This window comes from Terrapene carolina, unplaced genomic scaffold, assembly GCF_002925995.2.
Source record: "Terrapene carolina triunguis isolate 2854851 unplaced genomic scaffold, T_m_triunguis-2.0 Scaffold132, whole genome shotgun sequence".
In the NCBI taxonomy this organism is placed as follows: domain Eukaryota; kingdom Metazoa; phylum Chordata; order Testudines; family Emydidae; genus Terrapene; species Terrapene triunguis.
Window position 1 is genome coordinate 7,406,000 of NW_020664483.1, and position 24,303 is coordinate 7,430,302.

General features: G+C 43.9%; 1 protein-coding gene across 2 annotated transcripts in view; it reads left to right on the forward strand.

Moving 5' to 3' along the window:
• PLCB1 (phospholipase C beta 1) overlaps positions 1 to 24,303 on the forward strand; it is a 637,760-nt gene that overhangs the window by 11,752 nt on the left and 601,705 nt on the right. For both annotated transcript variants that reach the window (XM_024192884.3, XM_024192885.2), the window contains exon 2: positions 5,788 to 5,865. In XM_024192884.3, the coding sequence (XP_024048652.1) occupies positions 5,788 to 5,865 (78 nt within the window). The remainder of the gene's footprint in view (positions 1 to 5,787; positions 5,866 to 24,303) is intronic.

The following is a 24,303-nucleotide window of genomic DNA, read 5'->3' on the forward strand; positions in this document are numbered from 1 at the left end:
TCTGTAAGTGCAGTATGTCAGGAGGTGGTGTTGGCTGCCAATACAGCACCGGACTAGAAGAGTGTTTTAAGTGTGAAACTTCTTAGTGGAAAATATCTCGATGTGAAATTTATACTAACCGTTCAGAAACTAGTTAAAGAAAATAGTTCAAAATGTCTGAGCAATTCAAGGCTATAAAATTGGAAGAGAGTAAAGAACTAGCGACATGTAAATAAAATAAAAATTTGTTTTTAATTAAAAATCAGGTTTTTTTGTTTTGTTTTTTGTTTTTTAATCCCTCCAATGTATGTACTGGTCTCTCAGATTGGTTCCATGCTGCTGTTTAGCTTTTTATTTCAGGAATTTGCAGAGGAAGTCCATCAAAAGCCAGAGCTCTGCTTGGCAATAGTAGGCAGAGGGTGGTATTTGAAGCTGCTAACAATTTGTGGTCATTTTGTGGCCCGGACTTGTTGGCTAGACGTTGCAGATCTGCTGTGCCTTTCTCTGCTTTTTTTTTTTTTTTTTTCTTCTCCACCCTCGTCTCTCTTCCCCATCCCACATCTTGATTGTATTGTTGGAACGTCTCCATGAACGTGTCAGCATGCAATGTATTGGTTCTTCTGTTTATTTAGGGCCAGTTGTTCAAAAGAACCCAGCTCCCATATTAGGTACCTAAATACGTGTTTGGCTTTCCAAAAGGGACACCTATTGTTCTCAATGGGAGCTGCTGGGCTTTGAGTACCTTTTTGACAATCAGGGGCCTAAATGGGAGTTGAGCTCTTCAGAAATCTGGTCCTGAGAGACTGTGCTGAGAACAGCCTCTTTGTTCACTTGTGTGAGGATATAGTCAAGCGAGCTTCGTCTTTCCTTCTGTTGCTTTATTCTCTGTCCTTTCTTTTGTGTGTTGGATTCAATTGGGGTGGGGAAGACATGAGTTTGCCCCCTCCCTCTTTGTTTGTTCTGGGGTGTTTTTCCTTTGTAGGGGTGTCTTGTTTACCTGGATGGAAGGCAATTGTATTTCGTACACTCCTAAAGTGCTTTTGTGTCTCCTTTGTTTTGTTGTTGTCTTTGTAGGTGCGGATGGAAAACCGCTGCATTTGGGGAGGTTGGGAAGTGGGACAGTAAACTGAATGAATGAGTTTGAAGATACTCCTCAGGATGACTTGTAGCAGTGTGGGGTGCAATAATATTTTATTTGTAAATATAATACAACAATTGTATATGAAATATTTATCTTCTAAGTCAGACAACTTTTTTTTTTTTTTCCTCAGGATTGGAAGGGACCTCAGGAGGTTATCTAGTCCAACCCCCTGCTCAAAGCAGGACCAATCCCCAGACAGATTTTTGCCCCAGGTCACTAAATGTCCCCCTCAAGGATTGAACTCACAACCCTGGGTTTAGTAGGACAATGCTTAAACCACTGAGCTATCCCTCCCAAGGGGTAGCTCCTGATGCACTGATTTAGGTTCCTCATTTTCTTATATGTAAATATATAGGGAGTTTTCATGGGTTTTTTCGATTGATTTCCCCCCCCCCCAAATAAAAAGCTACTTGTGAGTCAATACTTGACCAGAAATAGGAGTATGGCTCTGGATGAGAGCTCTTATTTTAGAAACAAGAACGTTGAGACAGTCTGAAACCAGCCATTGCTGCTGTCACTCACAGCTGACATAAGGGTGACCGAGATCTGTAGACAAAATTTTTAAAAAATCCGATACAGTAAATAAAAGTTCTACAGGGCAGGTACTGTCTCTCTTGCTCTGTTTATACAATGTCTAGCGGAGTGGGGCACCAATTTTGGTTGGGACTTTTATGTTCTGTTGTAATACACATAATAAAATAGTCTGTCATATCAGAGCAGTGCATTTAACATGAAAAACAAGAGTAGAAATTGTTATAAATTAGTAACAGAGCAGAAATAATGTTCTTGTAGCAACTCTTGCTTTTGCATTTCCTGACTTTAAAAAAAAAAAAAAAAAAATCTGCCGCTTTAGCACAGCTTTTGATTTTGTATTCTAGTAAAATTTCTACTCTATTCAGAAGCTTTAATTAAAGAGACTATGTATAATTCCTCTTTATGCATCACATGGTGCAGATTCCGTTTTGTCACCTTATGGGGATTGGAGGCTTTGGTGCAATTCTTTTTGTGGCACTACGAAGTCTGCGGAGTATAGCTGGCATCCCACTGCCCGAGACTTGAAAAATCGTACTTTGACAGCCGTATGTCGTCCGCACAGATGCATCCAAACAACTTTTGGATTTAAGCAGTTGACTTGGAATGATTAACCAGCAAAACCGATTAATCCTAGACATAATCTCTTTATGCCTGTCATTCCCAACACCTCCGCCCCCTCCAAATGTCCTCTGTGCCTCATCCTTCAGAGGAGCAACTTGCGTCTCTTTTTCTGTGCTGTCAGTTTATGTACAGACGGCACAAAAAATGTCTAGAGGTGGGCTGAGGAAAGGCAGTTATGTGATGTGAATCATTTCTTTTGGAAAGGAACAGATTTCAGAACCCTTTTATAGTATTTTACGGATACTGACATCCACTCAATCTCTTCTTCATTAGGTTTGTTTTACACTTATTTTCCATTGCGTCTAGTACATGTGTAACACAGACAGACCCTGGTTATTGGCGGGCGGGACTGAACCTGGGACCTCTGGAGCTTAGTGCATGAGTCTCTACCGCATGAGCTAAAAACCGACTGGCTCTTAGCTAAGGCTGTAGAGCAGACTCATTTTATCTTTCTCTTGGTCTCGATGCCACTACATGGGACAGAACACCAGAGCCAGAAGGTGTGTGTGATTTACACAAGCAACCACATTGGACCCTTTGGAACTGGGAAAGACCCCGATTCAGGAAAACAATCCAGTGTGTGCTTAAGCCTCTCTTTATTCAGCAAAACATTTAAGCATAGGCGCAAGTTCTACTGAAATTTAAAGTTAAGCAGGTACCTAAGTGCGTTGCTGAATCATAGCAAAATATCTTGTCTCCCTCCATACTTTTTTAATTTGTTATGTCATCTTTTGCTGATACACAGTACCACTAGTGGTTTTTTTAATGGATCAGACTTTCCCTTCAGTTGACTGTCAAAACACTTGTCTCAGGACACTTAGGCGTGGTCTACACTTACCCCCCAATTCGAACTAAAGTACGCAACTTCAGCTATGTGAATAATGTAGCTGAAGTCGAAGTACCTTAGTTCGAACTTACCTCGGTCCACACGCGGCAGGCAGGCTCCCCCGTCGATGCCGCGGTACTCCTCTCGTATAGCTGGAGTACCGCAGTCGACGGCGATCACTTCCTGGTTCGACTTATCGCGTCCAGACAAGACGCGATAAGTCGAACCCAGAACTTCGATTCCCAGCCGCCGAACTAGCGGCTGGGTGTAGACATACCCTTAATGTCCTAGTGTAGTTTACCAGACAAATTCCACTGCTTGTGGTCTATGACTTTAATGTTCAGAGAGAATTTCTGGTTTTCATTTAACAAAATGCTAGCCAGCACATTTTGTGTTTTATTTTCTTTCCTTATTACTGTCCTACCTTTCCATAGCTTCTTTCCCTCAGTGTTTCCCCTTGATCTTACATCTGAACTGTGGGTGACCTATGTTGTGCTTTTCTGAGTTGAACTGTAATACTTTCAGGGCAAGGACATAGTCTTCTCTCATACCTTTACCTGTTATCTGTTGAATTAAAGTGTTTTGTGCAGTAAGGTGCTACTGAACATAAGTAAGGGTATTTGAATCTGGCATTATGTGCTTTGTAAAGCTGACATAAAGTACTCCATAAATAATCATGTCCCCAAAGCAGATAATGTCACATGTGAGTTAGTTTTGTCAGGTAATCCTCATGAAGGATTGATGCTGCATTCCTTGTACATCCACAAGAAATGTAGAGTTTGGTCCTATAAAGTATATGTCCTTATGCCAGGATGAAAACTTCTTCACACTTCTCTGATTTCCCCCCCCTCCCCCCACGCACCTACTGTTGATACAAATGACAGCTAAAGTTAAGATAACTGAAAGAGATTAGAGAAAATATGTTTCCAAAGTGTTTTGTTTATGCATTTGACAAGCAGTTTCACTGGCCGCGGTTCGCCGTCCCAGGCGAATGGGGGCTGCGGGAAGCGGTGCGGGCCGAGGGATGTGCTGGCCGTCCTTCCCGCAGCCCGCTTGTCAGAAAGCAAGCTAAATGCCACTGAGCCAGTGCCCATACTGCATTCTCACCATGTGGTGGCCCTGGTGAGGACTGAATCAGAAAGACGGGTCTTCAAGTCCTGACACACAGAGGCCAGTGAGAACAAATTATAAACTGGTACAGCATTGGCCTTGTGTGACCAATAAGTGCTTGTCAGGGTGGATACCAAGGGAAATAAGGTGACATGGCTGCTACAGGCAGGCAGCTGTCTCAGGGAAACCACTGTTCCACCCCTTGTTGTTGGAAAAATGGTGATGACAGTCCAAACCTTGCACCCTGAAGTGCAGTCCACCCCTGAGGAAAGCACCCGAATGAGGCCTACCCTGACTCCCATGAACAGATTGCCACCGCTGCACTTGGTGCTCTCTTGTAAACACTGCAGGAAGCAGACCATGTGTATGTACCCTATGGGAAGACCCAACAAATCAGTTTGCCATCTGGCTCCCATTCTGTGGTCCATGGTGGCCAGGCCACTGGTTATCTTCTCAAGACCAATTGCTCTTGCTGAGATGGTCAGTGTTGGATCACTTTTCTTAAGATAGTATTTGCTGCAGCAAAAGTAATACCTTTCCAGTCCAGACAGGATTGCCAGTCTTTAAAAGCTTGTCTATGGAGAGGAAGGATGCTCCAGTGGTGAGGGCCCTCTCCTAGGAATTGGGAACCTGGGGTTCAAGTCCCTTCTCTGCCACAGACTTTGTGTGACCTTGGACAAATCAGTTAACCTCTCTGTGCTGTGTTTCCCCATCTGTAAAACAGGGTTAATAGCACTGCCCTACATCGTGGGGGTTGTTGTGAGGATAAACATGTTTAAAGATTGTGAGGTGCTCCGATACTACAGTAAAAGGGGCCATATAAGTATTTAAGACAGATCAACATTATCCTGCTTTTTAACATTTTTATGTGTAGTGCATCTGTTTTGGGAATAAAGGAATGTTGAATAATATCATAGACTGCAACTTACATGATTCAATCGTGTTTTATGGGTTTATTTATTTATTTATTTTTAAAAAAATCTTCAGCACATTTGATTTTAATTTGGATCAATCAGAGCCATATTTTTTTAAAGATATGTAGAATTTGGCCTTATTTATTGTTGTGTGGGAAATGGCTGAGCTTCAAAGCTTTACATGAGCTGTAACTGGCTAGTAGAAATAGACATCCGCTTTCAGGATAATTTTTATAAATAAAATTTTCAATGATTCCACATATGGACTTGACAAGTGGATTTTTTTAACTGCTTTCAGAAAAATGTAGATAGTTATAAAAACCGCATATGTGAATAACAGACAAAAATAGGAAGTATTTAAATGGAAAACAGAATTAATAAGATTCCTACAGTAATAGAATATGTATAACTGAGCATTATTGGGCACATCCGTTCTCTCTTGCACATATACAGAATGTAGAAGATGAAAACATTTAAATTACTTAGAAATAGATTATGACATCAAAATGGAGATTTGGGATGTGGGATTAAACTGTGTAAGTGACAATCTGTGATTGGTGGCTGTTAGGACTGTTATTGGTTAACAGTGAAGATAAGGTGGATGGCCTTGTAGTATCTGCCTTGCAAGTTTAATGTTCATATTTTTTACCCTTTCTTTGTAGGATTCAACTGTTGTGACTCCAATTCTTCTTAGAACAGATCCACATGGATTTTTCTTTTACTGGACAGATCAGAATAAGGTAAGAGAAGAAACCCCTTTTTTTTTCGTATTGATTTCAAGCTTACCCGCCAGTGCGATAGGACTGTGGGCAGGAAGCTTTGCACTCTAATTCTGGCATAGAGGATGCCCAAGGAACACCGCAGTGCAGAAAGCTCCTCTGTGATGTAGCGAAAGCATACATGCTCCTCCCCAGCCCCTGCTGCACAGGGCACGTGACTGGGAAGAAGGAGAATGATTGATTGGCAATCCTCAGATGCCTTAGTGGCCCCTTGTGGACATTGGCCACTACTGGCATAATACAGAGTTGTTCCAATTTACACCTGGAGACCAATCTGGAGTGAAATCTTGGCTCCACTCAAGTCAACAGGATTTTTTCCTTGCTGTGTGGTTGGTCCAATATTGGAGTTTAAAGCTGCCTATTTAAACCTCCCTGCTGAGTTACTCTGCACACCTCAGTTTTTATTACTCCGTGTTGGAGACATACGTTCCTGTACACTTGTTGGGAAGGCTTGGAGCCTGCTGCATTGCTCCTGTTTGACACCAGTGTCATTCCACTGACATCAGTGCCGTCATGTTTCCAGCTGACAGACTCCATGGCCTTACACCAGGGTGAAAGTGGGGCAATGCAGTGGCAAATCAGGCCTTTGATCTCTTGTCAATGTGCTGTCCCAGCGATGCAATGGAAAAACATCATCCAAGTATTATCAAGAAGTTAGTTCCTCTTGTCCCCAAAGATGGATTGTGGTAGTACTTTGTTATAAAGTAACCTTCTCTTGTATCTATTCCCTGTTACAAAAGAATATATTAGAATCATCTAATTGCTTATGTACTGTAGTGTTTCAGGTTTCATTTTCTGTTGGTGTTTTTGCTGGGTTCAGAATATACAAGGCTGTAGCATCAAGGCCACTGAAACGTAGTTTTCAAAACAACCCCACCCCGCACCCTCAAGTCTTTAGAAATAATTCTTTGGAGTTGCAAAAAAGGCCTTTATTTTGGTTGTTCTTTATACCACATGGTCCTGTTTAAATATAATGTCCCTTTCAGGCTTTGATTCAGCGAAACACTTAAGCATGCACTTAAGTTTGGAGGAAAAAAAATGACCCAAAGTTGATTGGAGAGTTTTTTATTCCATTTTTAAGAGGTTTGCCATAATGACATTCCACTCAGTTTCTTACTGTTGTCTGTAAAAAAAACAATGACTTGAAGCAATTCTCTAAAATGGCTATGTATAGAATTGCTGTTTCCATATTCATGAAAAAATGTATTTATAATGCCCAGAGCATTTTTTTTTAAAAGGTTGGGTATTTGTACAAGAGACATAAGTGTCAGTTTGATTTTTGAAACTGGGGAATCAAATGTATATAAAGGGCAACAAAAGAGATTTTTGCCTGGTTAATAATTCATGACAACTAAGTAAAGCTTGTTTTCAAAACCCATCCTAAAGGTCTCTTTATTTAAAATGTTTGTCTTTGGGGATGAGCACTTTCTGCTTATGCAGTGAATATTTTGATTTATATTTATTGTGAAATTAATTATTGAAGTTTTGTTTTAAATTTAAATTCTGGGTAAGTATTAGGTGAGAAATTTCAAGGTGATTCTTTACAACTTATGGCTGGAAATCCAAAGAAGGAACAGTAACCTTGCTTACACACCTACAACCATTGAGAGATCTTCTAAGAGACACATTTTTCACAGCACTGCTGTCATGTTTCTGACAGGTGGTCGACTATCACGGGTTAATCTGCTCTCTTCAAAAAAGGAGAGAGTTATGAATTCAATCACATTTTGGACTTGCGTGAAACCATTCTCTTCCTCTTGTGTACTGGAAGAAGCAAATGCAGAGTCTGGCTTCATTCCGCGTAATCAGTGCTAATTAAAATGTGTATCTGCAGCTGGCCTTACAGTTTGGACAGGTTTGTCAAAACCTCTGTCTAAATCCAGAGTTATACACATCTGATAACATTAAAGCTTCAGTGAGACACGCATCTCTTCACTGTTCATCCTTTTTTTAAATGATCCATAACTAAAACACTAGAATTTGATATAGAAGGGGGTGTGTGTGTGTGCACACATACCCACTCATCAAAAGAATTGAAGGAAAGGGTAGATCTAACAAAGAGAAAATTCTGTATGCATGACCTCTGTGATGTTTTTTTGAGATAATGCACAGTTGGTGCAAATGTAAATTGCACTTATGCCAGTGGTAGTTCAGTTTACCCTGGCATCTGTGGTATTTCCTGTTCTGTGTGCACAAGATAGAGCAAATACCTCATTACAATCAAATTCTGAGGTACAGATTGATTTTTATCTTTAATGGTGCTTGTTTGATATCTTGTTGTTTTAAAAAGACACAGGAAGTATTAAGGTAGCCAACTTTGCTCAGAATAGCAAAACCACAATAAAGAACTTTTTTTGCTCTATTAATTAATCTAGGATAGCTGGTTTTGGGGCAAGGGAAAGAAGAGACCTCGTCATAAAGGGAGATGAGGAAAATGTACAAAGTTGGTGCTTACAGACACTGTGTTTATTGCCTTGGAGCTTGGATGCTCGTACTCCAGGGACGGTGTGAAGCTGACGAAAGAACAAGATGTTAGTGTCACATCTGTCCCTTCTTCACAGCCAAACCAGAGTCCAGAGATGCCAGCAGATTTCTCCCTTCCTCTCTCAGAGCACTCGCACAAAAATAAGGTCCTCTGTAGCTGAGAAGAGAGAAGATCGAACATCTCAGCGCAAGGATTCAGTAATATTCCATAGGATCTAAAACGACGCCTTTCGCCCTGATGATGATGATGATGATGATTGATGATATGAGTAAGATGCATGAGAGACTAGATAGCCGTTGATAAACTGACTCCCAATTTACAGCTCCTGGGAGTTACTCTATTAAGAATTACTATGCAGAATGAGGAACAGGGAGAGTATGGCTTGCCACGTCTGCATGCCAGGTGATGTGTACGTTGTGGAGTCCCAGCAGTTTATGAATTGGAAGAATCAAGGGATTGGTATAAGGTCAGGGCTGATGGATGGTTTTGGCAGTGGAGGAAAGGAAGTGGGAGTTGCACAATGAGCTGGAAAGTGGCATTAGCTCTTAGATTCTTTTTTTCTGTACTTTTTTTTCCAGGGCAGAGGCGGGGCCTTTATCGGTGTGTGTAAAGTTCTGTCACAGTGTGGCCCAGTTTGTGATTAGGGTCTCGGGGTGCTACCCCAATATAAATAATAACATTAGAACAAAGTGAGTCATGGCAGTCACCCTCTGAACTTTTCCTGGAAGGCTGCTGACAGCAGATACTGCTCCGTTCCAAGGTAACCCGGATGTTTGAGACCCTGATCATGCATGTAGGCCCTTGGGATGTGGCTTGTCCACTGGCATGGGTGAGCCCCACAAAGGTGAGAGCTGCGCCTGCGACTTTCAAGGGTTGGACTTGGTCATGTGCAGACCTTGTGGTGCTAGGGCTCTGCCTTGCTCCATTCTTGAGGCAGAGTGCACTACATGGCAAAACCCCCCCCCCCCCAAAACAAAGAACCCTGCGCCAGTAAGTCTGAGAGCCTGGGTCCACTATTTGCAGCTCTCACAGCTCATGTTCTGGGGCTCAAAATTGTAGCGTCGACATTCCCATTTGGGCTCTGAGACCCAGGGAGGGAGGGGGGTTTCAGAGCCCTAGCAGGAATGTCTACACTGCTATTTTTTTGTTCTTGCAGTGTGGACGTACCCTTGGAGTCCCCACCTTGGTCTCAGGAGCTTTGCTCTGTTGTGTTTCCCTGCAGCTTGGATTGGGATGCTCTATTAAACACTGGCAACCCATGGACCCTCTCCTAGAGAAGATGATACATCAAGGATGCGGCTACTATTTCAAGGACTGTCCTCCTGGCACAGTATTCTTCCACTTTGCCCTGCCTAACAAGATTCATAACTAATACAAAATAGATGGTGAACAATAAATTGCTGGACGTTCAGGGTTTTGTCGTCGTAGTGACGCATTTTTCTCTAAGAACGGCCTTTGTGCAATGGGAGAACAGCATAACTTAAGATGCAGGTTACCTATTGATTAATAGTTTTGGATCGGTTGAATTCTGCTGCTTTGATAAGGTGTTTGAAGATAGAGAAGCTGGCGAAGTACTATTATAATATGGCCCTGCGCCCATTCCTATGCTAGCCTGAGGCAGAAGCGAGCTTAAATACAGAAGCTTCAGATCCCTTGAGATTTTTGGACTATTTCTCTTGTCCAGCCAGCATGAGAGGTAAATGATTGTTTATAGAATTCTTCAAAAAGCGTGCTGTACTGGTGGCTGGGTACACTTTCCTCTGAATAGCTTGATCTGGAGGAGAAAGCAGTCCCAGGCAAAACTGCACGCAATTTCTGATCCTAGAGACCAGCTCACCTGCGTTCTGATCCTGCAACCAGGTAGAGACAAAATGGGGATCCATCCATTGCAGGATTGGGCCTTAATTGGAACATTTACAAAATCACAATTTTATAGACCCATAAGATGTCTTGTATTTTAATTGTCTCTAATTCTTGTAGTAATTGTTTATAAGGCGCCCATGCACAAAGTACACTGCTGCCTTTGATTTACAGCTGGGCTATCATTTGTAATCATTCAATCCTAACTTAATTATGTTTAAATTTGAAGTGACTGTTTGTTTTTTTTTCTAAGTTGCCTTGGGGATTTAGATACACAGAATTCCCTTTGACATTAATGGATGGGATTTTCATATGTGCTTAAGTGACTCAGAAGCACTAGTTCCATGTGTCTCCTTGAGTCATTTAGCTCAGTGGTTCTCAAACTTGGGCTGCCGCTTGTGCAGGGAAAGCCCCTGGCGGGCCGGGCTGGTTTGTTTACCTGCCGAGTCCGCAGCTTCGGCCGATCGCAGCTCCCACTGGCCGCGGTTCGCCACTCCAGGCCAATGGGGACTGCGGGAAGGGCGGCCAGCACGTCCCTCGGCCTGTGCTGCTTCCTGCAGCCCTCATTGGCCTGGCGTGGCGAACCATGGCCATGGTTCGCTGCGATCGGCCGAACCTGCGAACGCGGCAGGTAAACAAACCGGCCCGGCCCGCCAGGGGCTTTCCCTGACAAGTGGCAGCCCAAGTTTGAGAACCACTGATTAGCTGCTTCTGAAAAAGTACCACCCAGTGTCTCGAAATGCCCTAGGCAATTCTGAAAAATTTCAGCCGTGCTCTTCAGTTGTTTTGGAGTTGCACAAAAATTGAGCTTTTGTACCATTCTGAAAGAAAAGCAAACGTCTGCCTGTAACAAAATTAGCATACGTTGCCTGCCCCCCCCCCTTTTTTTTTTTGTTAAGAACTTTCGGAGAATGAAAATAGACATTGATACTTTAGGAATCGTGGACACCTATTAATATTACTGCCCCTCCATGCAGAAATGAATAGCAAGATTTTTGCCTGGACAGTACAGCCCTGTGTTTGGGGGTGCGGTGCAGACGTGTTGCATTTCATTGGCAGCTCTAATTGGAACTATGGGACTCAGACAGAATTTCCCTTGTGGATCTGGAGCAGCATATGCCGAAGTGGCAGCTTGACCACCTTTTGAACATGTTCATTTCATGTTCAGCTCTGTTGGCCAGTGTGCAGTGCGGGAGGGGCCATGGCCCAGCCCTCACCCTACCCCTTTTGAGAAGGGTAGGCCCTCTGGCTTTGCTAGTATCGAGCTGTGGTTGTGCTCTCCTACCATGGTGAAGATGGCTCCCTACATAGAGGTGTTTAGTAGAGGGGAAAAGTTCTTTTTTGCAGGTCCATGCAAAGTCAGCCAGAATACTGGCTCTGTTCACAGTAATGACCTCAAAAATTCTCCCCTCTGCTGTATGTGTGTCCCTTGTCTAAATCTAGGGCCATGTCTACACCACAAAATTATGTAGACCTAAATTACCATGGCATACAGCCGCTGCAGTTATTAAATCGCTTGTGTGTGCACACACTGGGCTCCTTGTGTTGGCAGTACGCATCCTCACCATGAGTGCTTGTATGGATGCAGAGTGCAGTGCAACTCTGTAACTCACCACTATCCAGTGCAGGCTATTTTGGGAATTTTTTGCAGTGCCTAATGGGCCCAAAATGAGTTGCGCAGGAGTGACTGGAAGCATGTGGTCAAATTCCCATAACGTGCTCTCCATCCCATAATTTCATCTGCAGCCCATAATATTTTGCACCTTCTTTTCAAAGACCCACAAACCCATGCGGCCTTCCTTGCTGCCTGGCATCTCTGATGGAAGCATGGAGCCTTCACAGCTCTGCACTATTGTCATGAGCGTTGCAAGCACAGGGCACCTGATCCTGCAGTATTTGCAGAGGCACAAGAGGAGCCGTGGGGAACGTGATGTTTTCTTGGAGGCTAGATTGCTGTGGGTCATAGAAACAATTCAAGGTTCTTGGTATCATTCATGGAGTAGCTGTAGGGAGATGGTGGAGCACCCGTTCCAGGCCCGAGAAACAAGCACTGACAGGTGGGATCTCATTGTTATGTAGGTTTGGGATGGTGAGCAGTGGCTGGAGAACTTTTGGATACGTAAGACCACATTCCGGGATCTGTGTGCCAAATTCACCCCAGTCCTCCAGCTCAGGGACACCAAACTGAGAGCTGCACTGACAGTTAAGACATGAGTGGCAATTGCACTGTGGGAACTTGCAATGCCAAATTGCTTCTGGTCAGTTGAGAATCAATTTGGAGTCAAGAAATCCACTGCAGGGCCCATCGTCATGCACGTGCGCTTGGCCATTAATCGCCTCCTGCTATGCAGGACTGTGACTCTGAGCAATGTGCAGGACATGCTGGATGGTTTTGCAGCAGTGGGGTTCCTGAACTGCAGTGTGGTGATAGATGGCATGCATGTCCCTATTTTAGCACCGGACCACCTTGCCTCAGTACATCAACAGAAAGGGCTCCTTTTCCATGGTATTGCAGATGCTGGTAGATCACCGGGAACAGTTTACCGACGTCAGTGCGAGCTGGTCAGGGAAGGTACGTGACACCTGCATCTTCAAGAACACAGGACTGTTCAGAAAGCTAGAGGCAGGGACTTCCTTTCCTGACTAGTGGATTACCATTTGAAATATTGAGATGCCAAGAGTGATCCTGGCTGACCAGCCTACCCCTTGCTCTCGTGGTTCATGAAGCTGTACGCTGGCACCTCAACAGGACTGAGAAGCACTTCAACTGCAGGCTCAGTAGGTGCAGAATGCTAGTTGAATGTGCCTTTGGCCATCTGAAGGGTCGCTGACATTGTTTACTTACCAGATTGGACCTCAGTGAGGAAAAATATCCTAATGGTTATAGTCACCTGCTGTGGCCTGCATAATATCTCTGAAGCAAAGGAGAAACGTTTCTGTGGGGGAGGAGGGCGGAGGTGAAGTGGCTGTCTGCTGACTTTGAACATCCAGCTACAAGGGCTATTAGAAGACCTCAGTGCGGAGCTATACAGCTCAGGGAGGCTTTGAAAGATGATTTTAATAGTGTAGTGTGCTCTACCTGGCCTTGTTGTTTTGTGGCCTGGTATGAATCTTGTGATTGCTATGTATGTAGGAATATAACAATGTCCATGCACCTATTAATATTGTTTGTGAATTATGTTATGGGTTCTGTAACACAGTGCAGCAACAGGAAATTGGTCGCTGTCAGACCTGCTTAGTACCAGCCAGCATATGTTGTGAACTAATAAAGATGAATTATGTTCCAAACAATAGAATTTTATTCTGTAACATGAACCAGGCAATTAAAAACATTTAGTACTTGATAAAATTTTTAATAAAGTTAGGGAACAGAACTTATGAAGGAGAAAGAACAGTTGTTTCCATTTCAGGTACTTATACACTGACCTATGAAAGTCACGGTTGGTGTATGAGAAGCTGTGATTATCTTTAATGTCCCTCCCCTCTGACCCCCCCCTCCCAGTGGAGTGGTAAGGGCAGTGCACTGACCCCTGATGGCACGTGGAATATTGGGGATAGGGAGGTCCCGATATAGAGTTCTCTGTGGGCTGCAGAGAGAGGCAAGCACGAGATGAGATCCTGGCCCCCTTGAAGTCAATGGTAAAGCTCCAATTGATGTCAACAGGGTTAAGATTTCAAAAGAGATGCTCTAGCTCAACCACAAGATATGGGCTTGATGCAGGAATCAGCAGGTAGTGCAGTTATCAATGCAGGAGGCTCTGTGGCCTATGTCATACAGCAGGTCAGATTAGATGATCATAATAGTGCCTTCTAGCCCTAAAATCTGTGATTGAGAATTGATATGCTATATGTCATGGGGCCAAAGTGCTACATCTAGAGGAAGAGAGGAGTAGAGTATGTAGGATCCTGCAGGATCAGGATCAGAGTCAATTTCAGCATTCCTGTAATAGCAGGTCACTTTTCAGCTAGTTAAATTGCCATGGAGCCATTCAATTTGAAGGAGCTGTGTCCATTTGCACCTGCTGGGGGTTTGGGCCAGTATCTTTTTATGGTACTCTGTGTCCATTTTCAAATCTGGCTTTAAAGCAGAGCATTCCTTAGTGACATACAGGCAAAATAACTTTAAGTCCTTATGTTTTACAGTGCATTTGATTATAAAGTTTAATATATTAGTTATGTATTAAACATTTACATTATATATGTTTAATACATAACTAATATAATTTCATCACACTAATTTCACACAGAATTTTAAAAGGGTCATATGGCTTTTAAAAAAACCTGCTCCAACATTGAAATAGTTTTGTTTAGTTTACTAAAGAAAGAGTATACTGTGCAGTCTATTTCACTGCTAAGAAGGTCTTGGCAGGAGTTCTATAAACATTCTGATTGCCTATTCCCTCTCTCCATAAAGAAGGCCAAACAAACCCTTTGTACTGAGGCTTTTAGAAGATCAAGATTATAAATACTGTTGAATCAATGGGAAGAAGTGTTGCTTATGCCCCTCTTGTTAAGTGATCATCTTAACATGCTAAATCAAATAAAAGTTGTTGTCTTTTTTTCCCCATTTGTAAATATTTGGTAGTAGCCTTACCATTTCAGCAGACAGAACCACTTACAGTGAGTCTGCACTAATCTGTTGTGAGCCTTAGTCACAAAGGTATTCTATCAACTCGTAGGTACCATTCAAACAGCTTTTTGCTGCAACTGCAAGATATAATCCACACAGAAGCCGAGAGCCAAGACACATGGACTGAAGAGTATTTCAGTGCATTACGTGCTTTGAACACGACTTGAATATTTTTGTATCAGTGGAGTTTTTTGTTTTGTTAGTAGTGAACACTTTTAGAAAGCATATTTTATGACAGTCCCAGCATTCTTGTAATTGTGGGACTCTTGTGGATGCAGATATAAATATGACATCTAACCCATATCTCCACACCCCTCTGGTAAACTGAGCCTCATTGGAGCCCTTGGATGAATGGTGAAAGTCCAAAATCCCTTTCTTCTGAGCTCTGTGGCCTTGTTAATTATTGAAGGAGCCTCTTGTATCATCTGAACGTTGTTGTCTTCAGCTATAATTTGACTTAAACTCCTAGAAGTCAATCTGAGTGAGTAGTGAGTTAGTGGATAGATGTGGGAAACAAGAATCCTGTTAGTTGATATCAAGCAGACTGATTTCAGTGGCTTCATGACACTTGTTGTGGCATCCAATGTTCCAAGTCACCTTGTTCCCACCGATGTAAGTTGCCCACTACACCAACCTAATAACTCCACCTCCGCGAGAGACGTAGCACTTAGGTCAATGTAGTTAGGTCAATGTAGTGTCCCTGTAGACGCTGCGTTGCTTAAATTGCCTGTTGCTGCCTTTGACAGCCGGAGCCCTGCCACCCTGGGGCTGACAGCCCAAGTGGGACTTCCCCTTGAATGGTCTCTTGAAATATGCGTTAACTACTTATGCTAAACAATCTGTTCCACTTCATATGTGGACACATTTCATAGCAGGGACACACTGAGTTAGTTTCCCGGACCTGAAGAAGAGCTCTGTGTAAGCTTGAAAGTCTCTCTCACCAACAGAAGTTGGTCCAATAAAAGATATTACCTCACCCACCTTGTCTCTCTAATATCCTGGGACCAACACAGCTACAACAACACTGCATATTTAAGACTTTACTCCTCAGCAGAGCCCTCAAAAATAAGACCGGCAATAACACCAATACTGACACTTTCACGCTGTGCTGGAAACTGTGACTGGGCTACCTTTCTCTTCCCTGCTGGCTTTTGAGTTAGGAAGCGAGCCCCCCTGCTTACCTAGGGTGTGCTATATAGATCTCTTGAAAGGAAAAAGAATCTGTTGTATATTTAAAGTGGAGCAGCTTTCTAGCTTAGCAGTTAACACAACAGGGGAGTCAATCTAGTAACAATCTGTAGTCACCTGTAAGTCCCAGATGCTGTGTGTGGGTTTTCCCCCCCCCCCTCCAAACTACTTAAAAATCAGCATGTGGAGTGGGAGGGAAGTGAGCAGGCTGTGATGGGGATTGCAGCTGAAAGTGAAAATAAAGAGAAGTCTTTCATGGAGGCAGGGCCGGCTCTAGGATTTTTGCCGCCCAAGCAAAAACAATTTTGGCCGCCCCCCCTCCTTTTTTAATTACCCCCACCCCCCGGCTCCGCCTCAACTCCGCCCCTTCCCCAAATCCCCAGCCCTCCCCCCCCCCCCCAGGCTCTCAAGCCTGGGAGGGAGGGCTAGTAGCGGCGCGCGAGCAGCAGCGGAGCTGAGCTAGGGCGGCCGGGGCACATTTTTAGGGGCGGCATTCTGGCGCCGGCCATGCCGCCCCTAAAAATGTGCCGCCCCAAGCACCAGCTTGTTTTGCTGGTGCCTAGAGCCGGCCCTGCGTGGAGGCCAGCTTCCCGTCATTTGCTATTGTATTTTATTTTTAAGAGGATATCCCTCAACTTTCGAAACATGGAAATTGTTCAGGACCTGTAAAGGAAATGGGACTACATCAAAGACAGAGGAGCACTAATAAGCATTTGCCACTGGTAAATATAACTTCTTATTGTGTAGGATGTAGGTTTTGTAAAACAGGTGTGGGAAATTATTAATACACAGTTATGGGCCTGTCTTTCAGTACTTAAAATGAGAGAAGACCACAACTTTTAAAGGGTATTACTGCTTTGGTAGAGTGACTAAATTTTTGGAACCCACCATGTGACCTCTTAAATTGGCCTAATTATTCAGAAAATGCTGAGCACCATTTACTCTCTCTCTAAAATCAGTGTTTTCCTAATGTAGCTGTTGGAGCACAAGAGTATCTCCGGCAAATTGCTTTCTGGAGAATAGGCTGTGCTCCGCCTAACCAAGGGGACAACTTACCAAGGGTCATGGTGGACTCTCCATCATTAGCAATTTTAAAATCAAGATTGGCTGTTTTTCTCAAAGATCTGCTCCAGGAATTATTTTGGGGAAGTTTTATGGCCTGTGAGATACGGGAGGTCAGACTAGATGATCACAGGGGACTCTTCTGGCTTTGGTACCTGCAAATATGACCTCTTTGAACTATTGATCTTGCATGTACCCGTGACACTCTTAGTACCTTTCCCAGACCTGAAGAAGAGCTCGGTGTAGCTAAAAATTGTGTGTCTCTCTCTCTCACCAACAGAAGTTGGTCCAATAAAAGATATTAACTCACCCACCTTATTTCTATGATTAGCCCATGTTAATTCATACATCGGTGAGCTGTTCTGAGTGTTGCTTTATCTCTGTCACTACAATAAGTTCAAGTAGCATTGATAATAAGCTTCAGCTAACCGTTGTGTACAATTTTAGGAGTAGCATGGTGTAGGGACAAGGGCACTGGAGTGGGGGCCACAGATCTGGGTTATAGTCCTAGCTCTGCTGTGGAACCTTCGGCAAGTCATTTCCTCTGTTTGTGCCCGTTTTCCCTCCTACTTTTTGTCTGTCTTGTCGATTTAGACTTTAAGTACTTCAAGGCAGGGACTGTCTTACTATGTGTTTTTTGCAGTGCATAACACAATGGGGCTCCAGTCTACTGTAATACAAATAATTTGGCAGCAGAATTGCTAACGTACATAAAATCCCTCCGCTGCGTAAAGACATGTGCAATAATTGAACACAGCAGCGGGTTGATCAGCTGGAAGTCAGACTTCCATTTCTTTCTTTTTCACTTCTCTTCTTCGTTCCTAGCCTTCACTACGGCACACAGGTGCTTTAGCACAGGTGCCATTGATTTTGCCAGCTGACCTATTGTTAGTATGGTTGGAAAGAATGCTGCTCTTACATCAGCCTTCGTACTTATGAGAAAAAGCAATTGATCTCTTGATGTCTGTTAAATTGGATTCTCTGCATGCAGTTGTGCTAGTTCAAATTCTACTATCTCTTTTTTTTTCATGTTTGCTCTTCTTACTCACTATTTATTTTTCCTATTGTGCTTTTAAATCTCCATTCTTTTTTTGGGGGGGAAAGTATGCATTCAAACGCATTTTCTCCAAGTAGGATAGGTTCCATCTCTGTGCATGTCATTTCCCTGTGTAGGTGTATTCTTCAACTGCAGCTACTAATATGAAATAAGACAAATTAAAAACAAAAAAAAGGTTTTTAGCGGAAATATGGGGCTGCACATAACTAACTGGGGGATAGTCTGAGTATTTCATAATTTTTGAACAAATACTTGCACTTCTTTAAAACCGATCAAGCCCTGAGACGATTCACTTACCCAAAGATGCAAGGCAATGGGGGCATGTCTACACTTAGTAAAAGACCCAGGACTGGCCCATGTCAGCTGACTTGGGCTTGTGGGACTTGGGCTACGGGACTATAAAAGTGCAGTTCAGGCTCAGGCTGGGACCCTGCAAGGATATGTAGACATACCCTTTGTGTCGCCGTGCTGATCTGGTAGCATTTTGCGTGAACTCTGTATAGCTATAAATGACTACCCAAGTCTCCATGGTGCTAGGAAGAACATGATCTATTCTGCAGCATTCTGTTTTGTCTATACCACAAACTGTTCAAAGCAAGTGGACAGCAGTGTACTAGGCAGTCCTCCTAGAGAGAGGACAGCAGCATTCAGCTACATCTGTCCTGCCTCTAACCTTGCCCCTGCTCTTTAGTACTTGATGTTCCCCACTGCTCCAACTCGGAGTGCTATGCATGCCCAGTGATCAGATGCCATGCAGGCACACCCTCCCACAGCAGCCTTCAGCGGTAAGTTCTTCACACATTCGTCCCACAATATTATTTTTAAGTGTTTTATAACTATGGAGGGGCAGCACGCATCACCGTGCTCCTCCAGACATTCTGCTGGGGTAGAAGACTGTGACTCTGTGGAAGAAGCGTCACCAACAGAGGCTGCCCGGGGGCTGTGCTGAAATAGGGATTTCAAAATTTGTATAGAGTTTAAGGCCAGAAGGGACCATGAGATCATCGTCTGACCAGCACATCACAGGCAAGTAAATGTCTCCCAGTTACCCCTATGTTGAGCCCAATAATTTGGGTTAAACTCAAGTATTTCAGTCCTCAGGAGGCTGAACTGCTGCAGAGAACAGGCAAGAGCAAGGTGCTACCAATGCTCAAGACCCCTGCAAGGACAGGGCCTTGATTAGCGGAGAGAGACTTCCTTACTGATTCTGCAGAAGTAGGGCTTTTTTTACATGGTGGGGGGTAGGTGGGATGACCGGACTGGCTCTGCAGTAGCTATTCCAGTCAACTTCTTGATGTCAACAAGCCCCTTAGCTATAGTGCTTTGTTGGAAAGAAGTCCTCTTCCGTTTCTGGGCAGGTCACTGATGGCAGCGCCCTTTTAATAGGAAAACCAAAACCAATAGGCACCGGCTCTGAATATCACTTGCGGGAGTGTAACTCCATTGATATCAACGGTTCCTCCTAAGTTACACCAGTGTGAGGGAGTGGCGCTTGGGACACAAAAGGGTTTACTGGCTTCCATCCCCTTGACATTCAGACACAAGTAACTCTTTACATTATTTCTCCAAAGATAGGCTTCAAAAACGGGTGCTTAAGTGCCTAGCTCGCACTTTAAGGCTCCGAAATCCAAAATTTAGATCCTCCAAATCCCTGTTTAGCTGCTGCCCCATCCTGTAGATGCCTAACTTCTTAGCCAGGTAACGTTCTGCTGGCGTGCGTGCGCACAGCCTCCTCCATCCTGCTGCCGCTGGCAAGCTTGACACCTAACTCCTGCTTAAGCTCTGTCCGGATTCATAAAACAGGGTCTGCCCCACTTGTTTTGCCTGTGGGGGCCCAATCCACTAGATGAGCTCAGGTAGACGTGTTCTAAAGTGGTCTCTGATAGGCCCCCCACAAAACACAGCTGGAGGAGGCGGCGTCCCCTTTATATGCTACAGGCCTGTAGTTTGAGCACTCAACCCGGGTGTGGGAGACGTGGGCTCAGTTTCCCCCTCTGCTTGCTGTAGAGCATGGACTTAAACCCAGGCCTCCCACCTCCCAAGTCTCACCCCTGGCCTATGGGGTATTTTGAGGTGGGTCTCCTCTGTTTGTTTGAAGCTGTTCATTTGCATAAAATACTTAAATAGTGATTGGCGCAGAGACTTGAACTTGGATCTCACATCCCAGGTGAGGACCCTAACCACGGGGCTATGGGGTCAGTCGCTCTTTCCCTGGGCCAATGACTCGTTATACAAAGTGGAACAGCTTCAGCAGGAGAGACTAAGAGAGACTTGCTCCAGGATCCCCCTGAACCTACTGGTTAGAGCACTCATCTAGGAGTTCAGACACCTAAGTTCAAGTCCCTGCTCCATCATCTTAGGCAGAGTGGGGCTTTGAACCTAAGTCACCCACGTCCTTGGGGTGTGCCCTAGCCAGTGGGATATTTGAGTAAAACTGGGCACGATGACAGCATTTTTTTCTGAAATAGGGCTGAGCTGGTGTTGGTGCCTGACTCCACGAGACGGTTGCGGCTGTGAATCCCGAGCAGAGGGAGATGCATCCTTCTACCTGGAGTTAGGTGCCCAGCTCCGTGAGAGGGCTTAGGCCTCACCCGTTTGCTCAGCATTTTCTGTTGGCTAGCTCAGGTGGCTCCCCCCTCAATGTGCTGGCTTCTGGGAATCCTTTTTTAAAAGTTAGATGCAGCAACATTCAGCCTGAGGACTCCCCTCCCCCAATGCGTACTTTTAAGCTGATGCACAACTGTATTCAGAATGTGCGCTGCACTGTAAGATGAACAGGATGTGCTACTGTGCAAGATTTCAGTGAACGGTCGCTAAAGAACTTATTCTAAATTATGACTCTCCAGGGCATCTTTAAAACCTCTAACATGTCCAGTTAGCACGGTAATAAAACTTACGGGGAGGAGGTGCACACAACACTGTAGTTTAAATGTGCTGCAGTGTCCCTCTCCCCTCACCCTTTAGAGTTAACAGATTCCACAGGGTTTGGGGGTGGGAGGTGTCAGATCTCACCTTCCCCCACAACTTATGCGCAGGTTGTAGTTTTGCAGCATAGCCCATCTATGCCCAATGTCCCAGTCTGCTGTGTTGCTGATGGTAATAAGCTGACCAAAATACGTCAATACATAGGGTTACCAGATAGCAACTGTGGAAAAACGGGACGGGGGTTGGGGGTAATAGGCACCTATATAAGAAAAAGTCCCCAAAAATGGGACTGTCCCTTTAAAAACAGGACAGATGGTCACCCTATCAATACACGTATCTATAAAGTATATTCTTCTTAAGTGGGACATGGGTAATCGGGACAGCTGCTTTAGGGGAACATTTTCCCAGGGAGCTGATTAAGCCTGGTGTTCACAAGTGACAATGACTGCTGCTTAACAAGTGCAATATTAACAAAAGTATTGATTAATGGGCAGGTGCGTGCTTGGTGCCAAGAAATAAGGGATGCTGGCTTACCCAGCTGTTCAATAGCAGTGAAACTCTAAGCTCTGCTTTTCATACGGAAGTTGTTTAATGGTTTAGAGCTCAGTCGTGCAGCTCTTGCTCAAGTCAATGGGGCTACCTAAGTAAGTGCTTCCTAACCTCAAAGTTGCACAAATGACACCAATAATGATTGAAAGGAGGAGGAATAAAGGTGAAATGTAGTGTATATCCCTCTTGTTCAGTACAGAATTCTATGCTGCTTAGCCCTTTGAGGCTTTATTGCTAATAAAAGGAACCTCATGTTTGAATAAATGGACACAAATCTGACATCAGGAATCATAACATTCAAAAACCAGTAGGAAAACACTTCAAACTCCCTGGTCACTCAGCAACAGACTTAAAGGTGGCAATTTTGCAAAGAAAACTTCAAAAACAGTCTCCAAGGAGAAACTGCTGAACTGGAATTAATTTGCAAACTAGATACCATTAACTTGGGCTTGAATAGAGACTGGGAATGGCTGAGCCATTACACACATTGAATCTATTTCCCCATGTTAAGTATCCTCACACCTTCTTGTCAACTGTCTAAAATGGGCCATCTTGATTATCACTACAAAAGGTTTTTTTTCTCCTCCTGATAATAGCTCATCTTAATGAATTAGCCTCTTAGAGTTGGTAGGGCAACTTCCACCTCTTCATGTTCTCTGTATGTATGTGTATATATATCTCCTTACTATATGTTCCATTCTATGCATCTGATGAAATGGGCTGTAGCCCATGAAAGCTTATGCTCAAATAAATTTCTTAGTCTCTAAGGTGCCACAAGTACTCCTGTTCTTTTTGCGTGTTTGTAGGAACATTCAGAGTGTGTCTGTCTTAAGAAGCAGCTATGCTCTATAACTCATCTAACAAATTACAAAGACTGTTTATTTATGCTGGCAACCTGAACCTGCCTGCTAAATATTGACAGTTGTTGTTTCCCAGGGTAGATGTAAAAGCATGTAACTCTGTACACCACCGTTCTCAGGGCCAATTAGGACTGTCTGTCTGAAACATCAAACAAATTGTCCTTATCTCGACTTTGGCCTGTGTATCAATCATGTTTCCCTTCGAATCCGATCCCCAACTCGCTTCTACTGGCTAGTCTTCCAGTATAAATTCTCTGCTCCACCACCACCTACCCCTCTGCGGCCTGGACGACTCTTAATTTAAACAAAAGAACCCCCCTCCGCCCCCAAATAGATGTGAAGTGAAACTGACTTGATCTGCGTTCTTTGTAAACAACGCTCTTCCAAGGCCAGTCCCCCTCCTTGTTATCACGGTGATCTCAAGTCCTTCACTGCCCCATGTTCCCATGTCGGTCATTACTCACTGCGACATCTGAACATTGGCGCGTGAGAGATGCTGAGCGGATGCTTTCTGCATCTTGCAGGCTTGGACCCAAGTCTGCTCTCATTGCCATCAGCTGGACTTTTGCTCCTAACTTCCTCAGTTCAGGCTCATGCTGTAGCGCTGGATTGGTCTGGCCCAAGTAAGGGGTGTGGTGGAAACCGCATTACCCCAGGAGGTACTGTGACTTGGTCAGAATTCTCCCGAGTGGGAGAGGAGGAGCTAGTGTTTTCCTCATGGTCTGTGCTGCCAGCAAATTGTGACATCTCTCTGCACCGATTTTTTGCTGTGCTGACCAGTGATTAGGGGTGCAGAACCATGGCTACCCTGACTACCCATCCAGCTGCTCTGGTCAGTAACCCCACTTTATTCCTATGCACCTGGCTCCTGTAACCCACATAGCAGTGTAAGGGGGCAACTGCGTATACCGTTGTGGGGGTCATGTCATCAAAGTCCCAAGTTAGTCCATACGTTTTAGCCTCCTATTTGCCGCCTTTCCTCTGTGTTTGTCTGTAGTGCCATGCACACTTGTTATACCACATATAAATAATGCTTTAATATTGAAGTTTTGCACAGTGTGTTTTAAATGGCTTATATGCCGTAATGCAATCTGCATAAATACAGTGGCTATTGTTTGCATTTTCTGTGTACACAGTTACAGATTGGATAATTCCTGCCTTGTCTGTACTGTATCATTTATACAGTTTCATAAGCTCCATCCTGTGCTACTTGTGTTTTGATTTACATGAAAACGACTGTCTATAAGTCTTGCACCCTGTCATCTATAGCTCTGCATTTCAGCACATTAACCCATCTTCCTGAGTAAAGCTCCCAATGGGAACTTAATGAAGCTCGATGGGGTCTTTTGAACAAAGCATGGGGAGATATTGTACTCCATCACTTCTTGCCCCGTGCACTCCATTCTTGGGAATATTTCACTAAGATAGAAACGTGTAAACATCGTTCATGGTGAAGGTTGCCTGAGAAAACTTTCTTGTTAAACCCATCATGCTGGTGATATTTTAGTATGTCTTTAAACAGTTGTGTTGAACTCGTGGAAAGGAGAGAAGCTTTTTCAAAAGTCTCTTTCATCAGCTCACATCATATAATCCCTTTCATAAAATTATCAAGCTCCATCTTAAAACAAGTTAGGAGTAGTGTGGGCAAGAAATCTATCAGGAAGCTATTCCAGAACTTCATTCTTCTGACAGATAGTAATCTTCTAATTTCCAGCCTAAATTTATTCATGGCCACTTTATCCCCATTTGTTCTTGTGCCAACATTGTCCTTTAGCCTAAATCG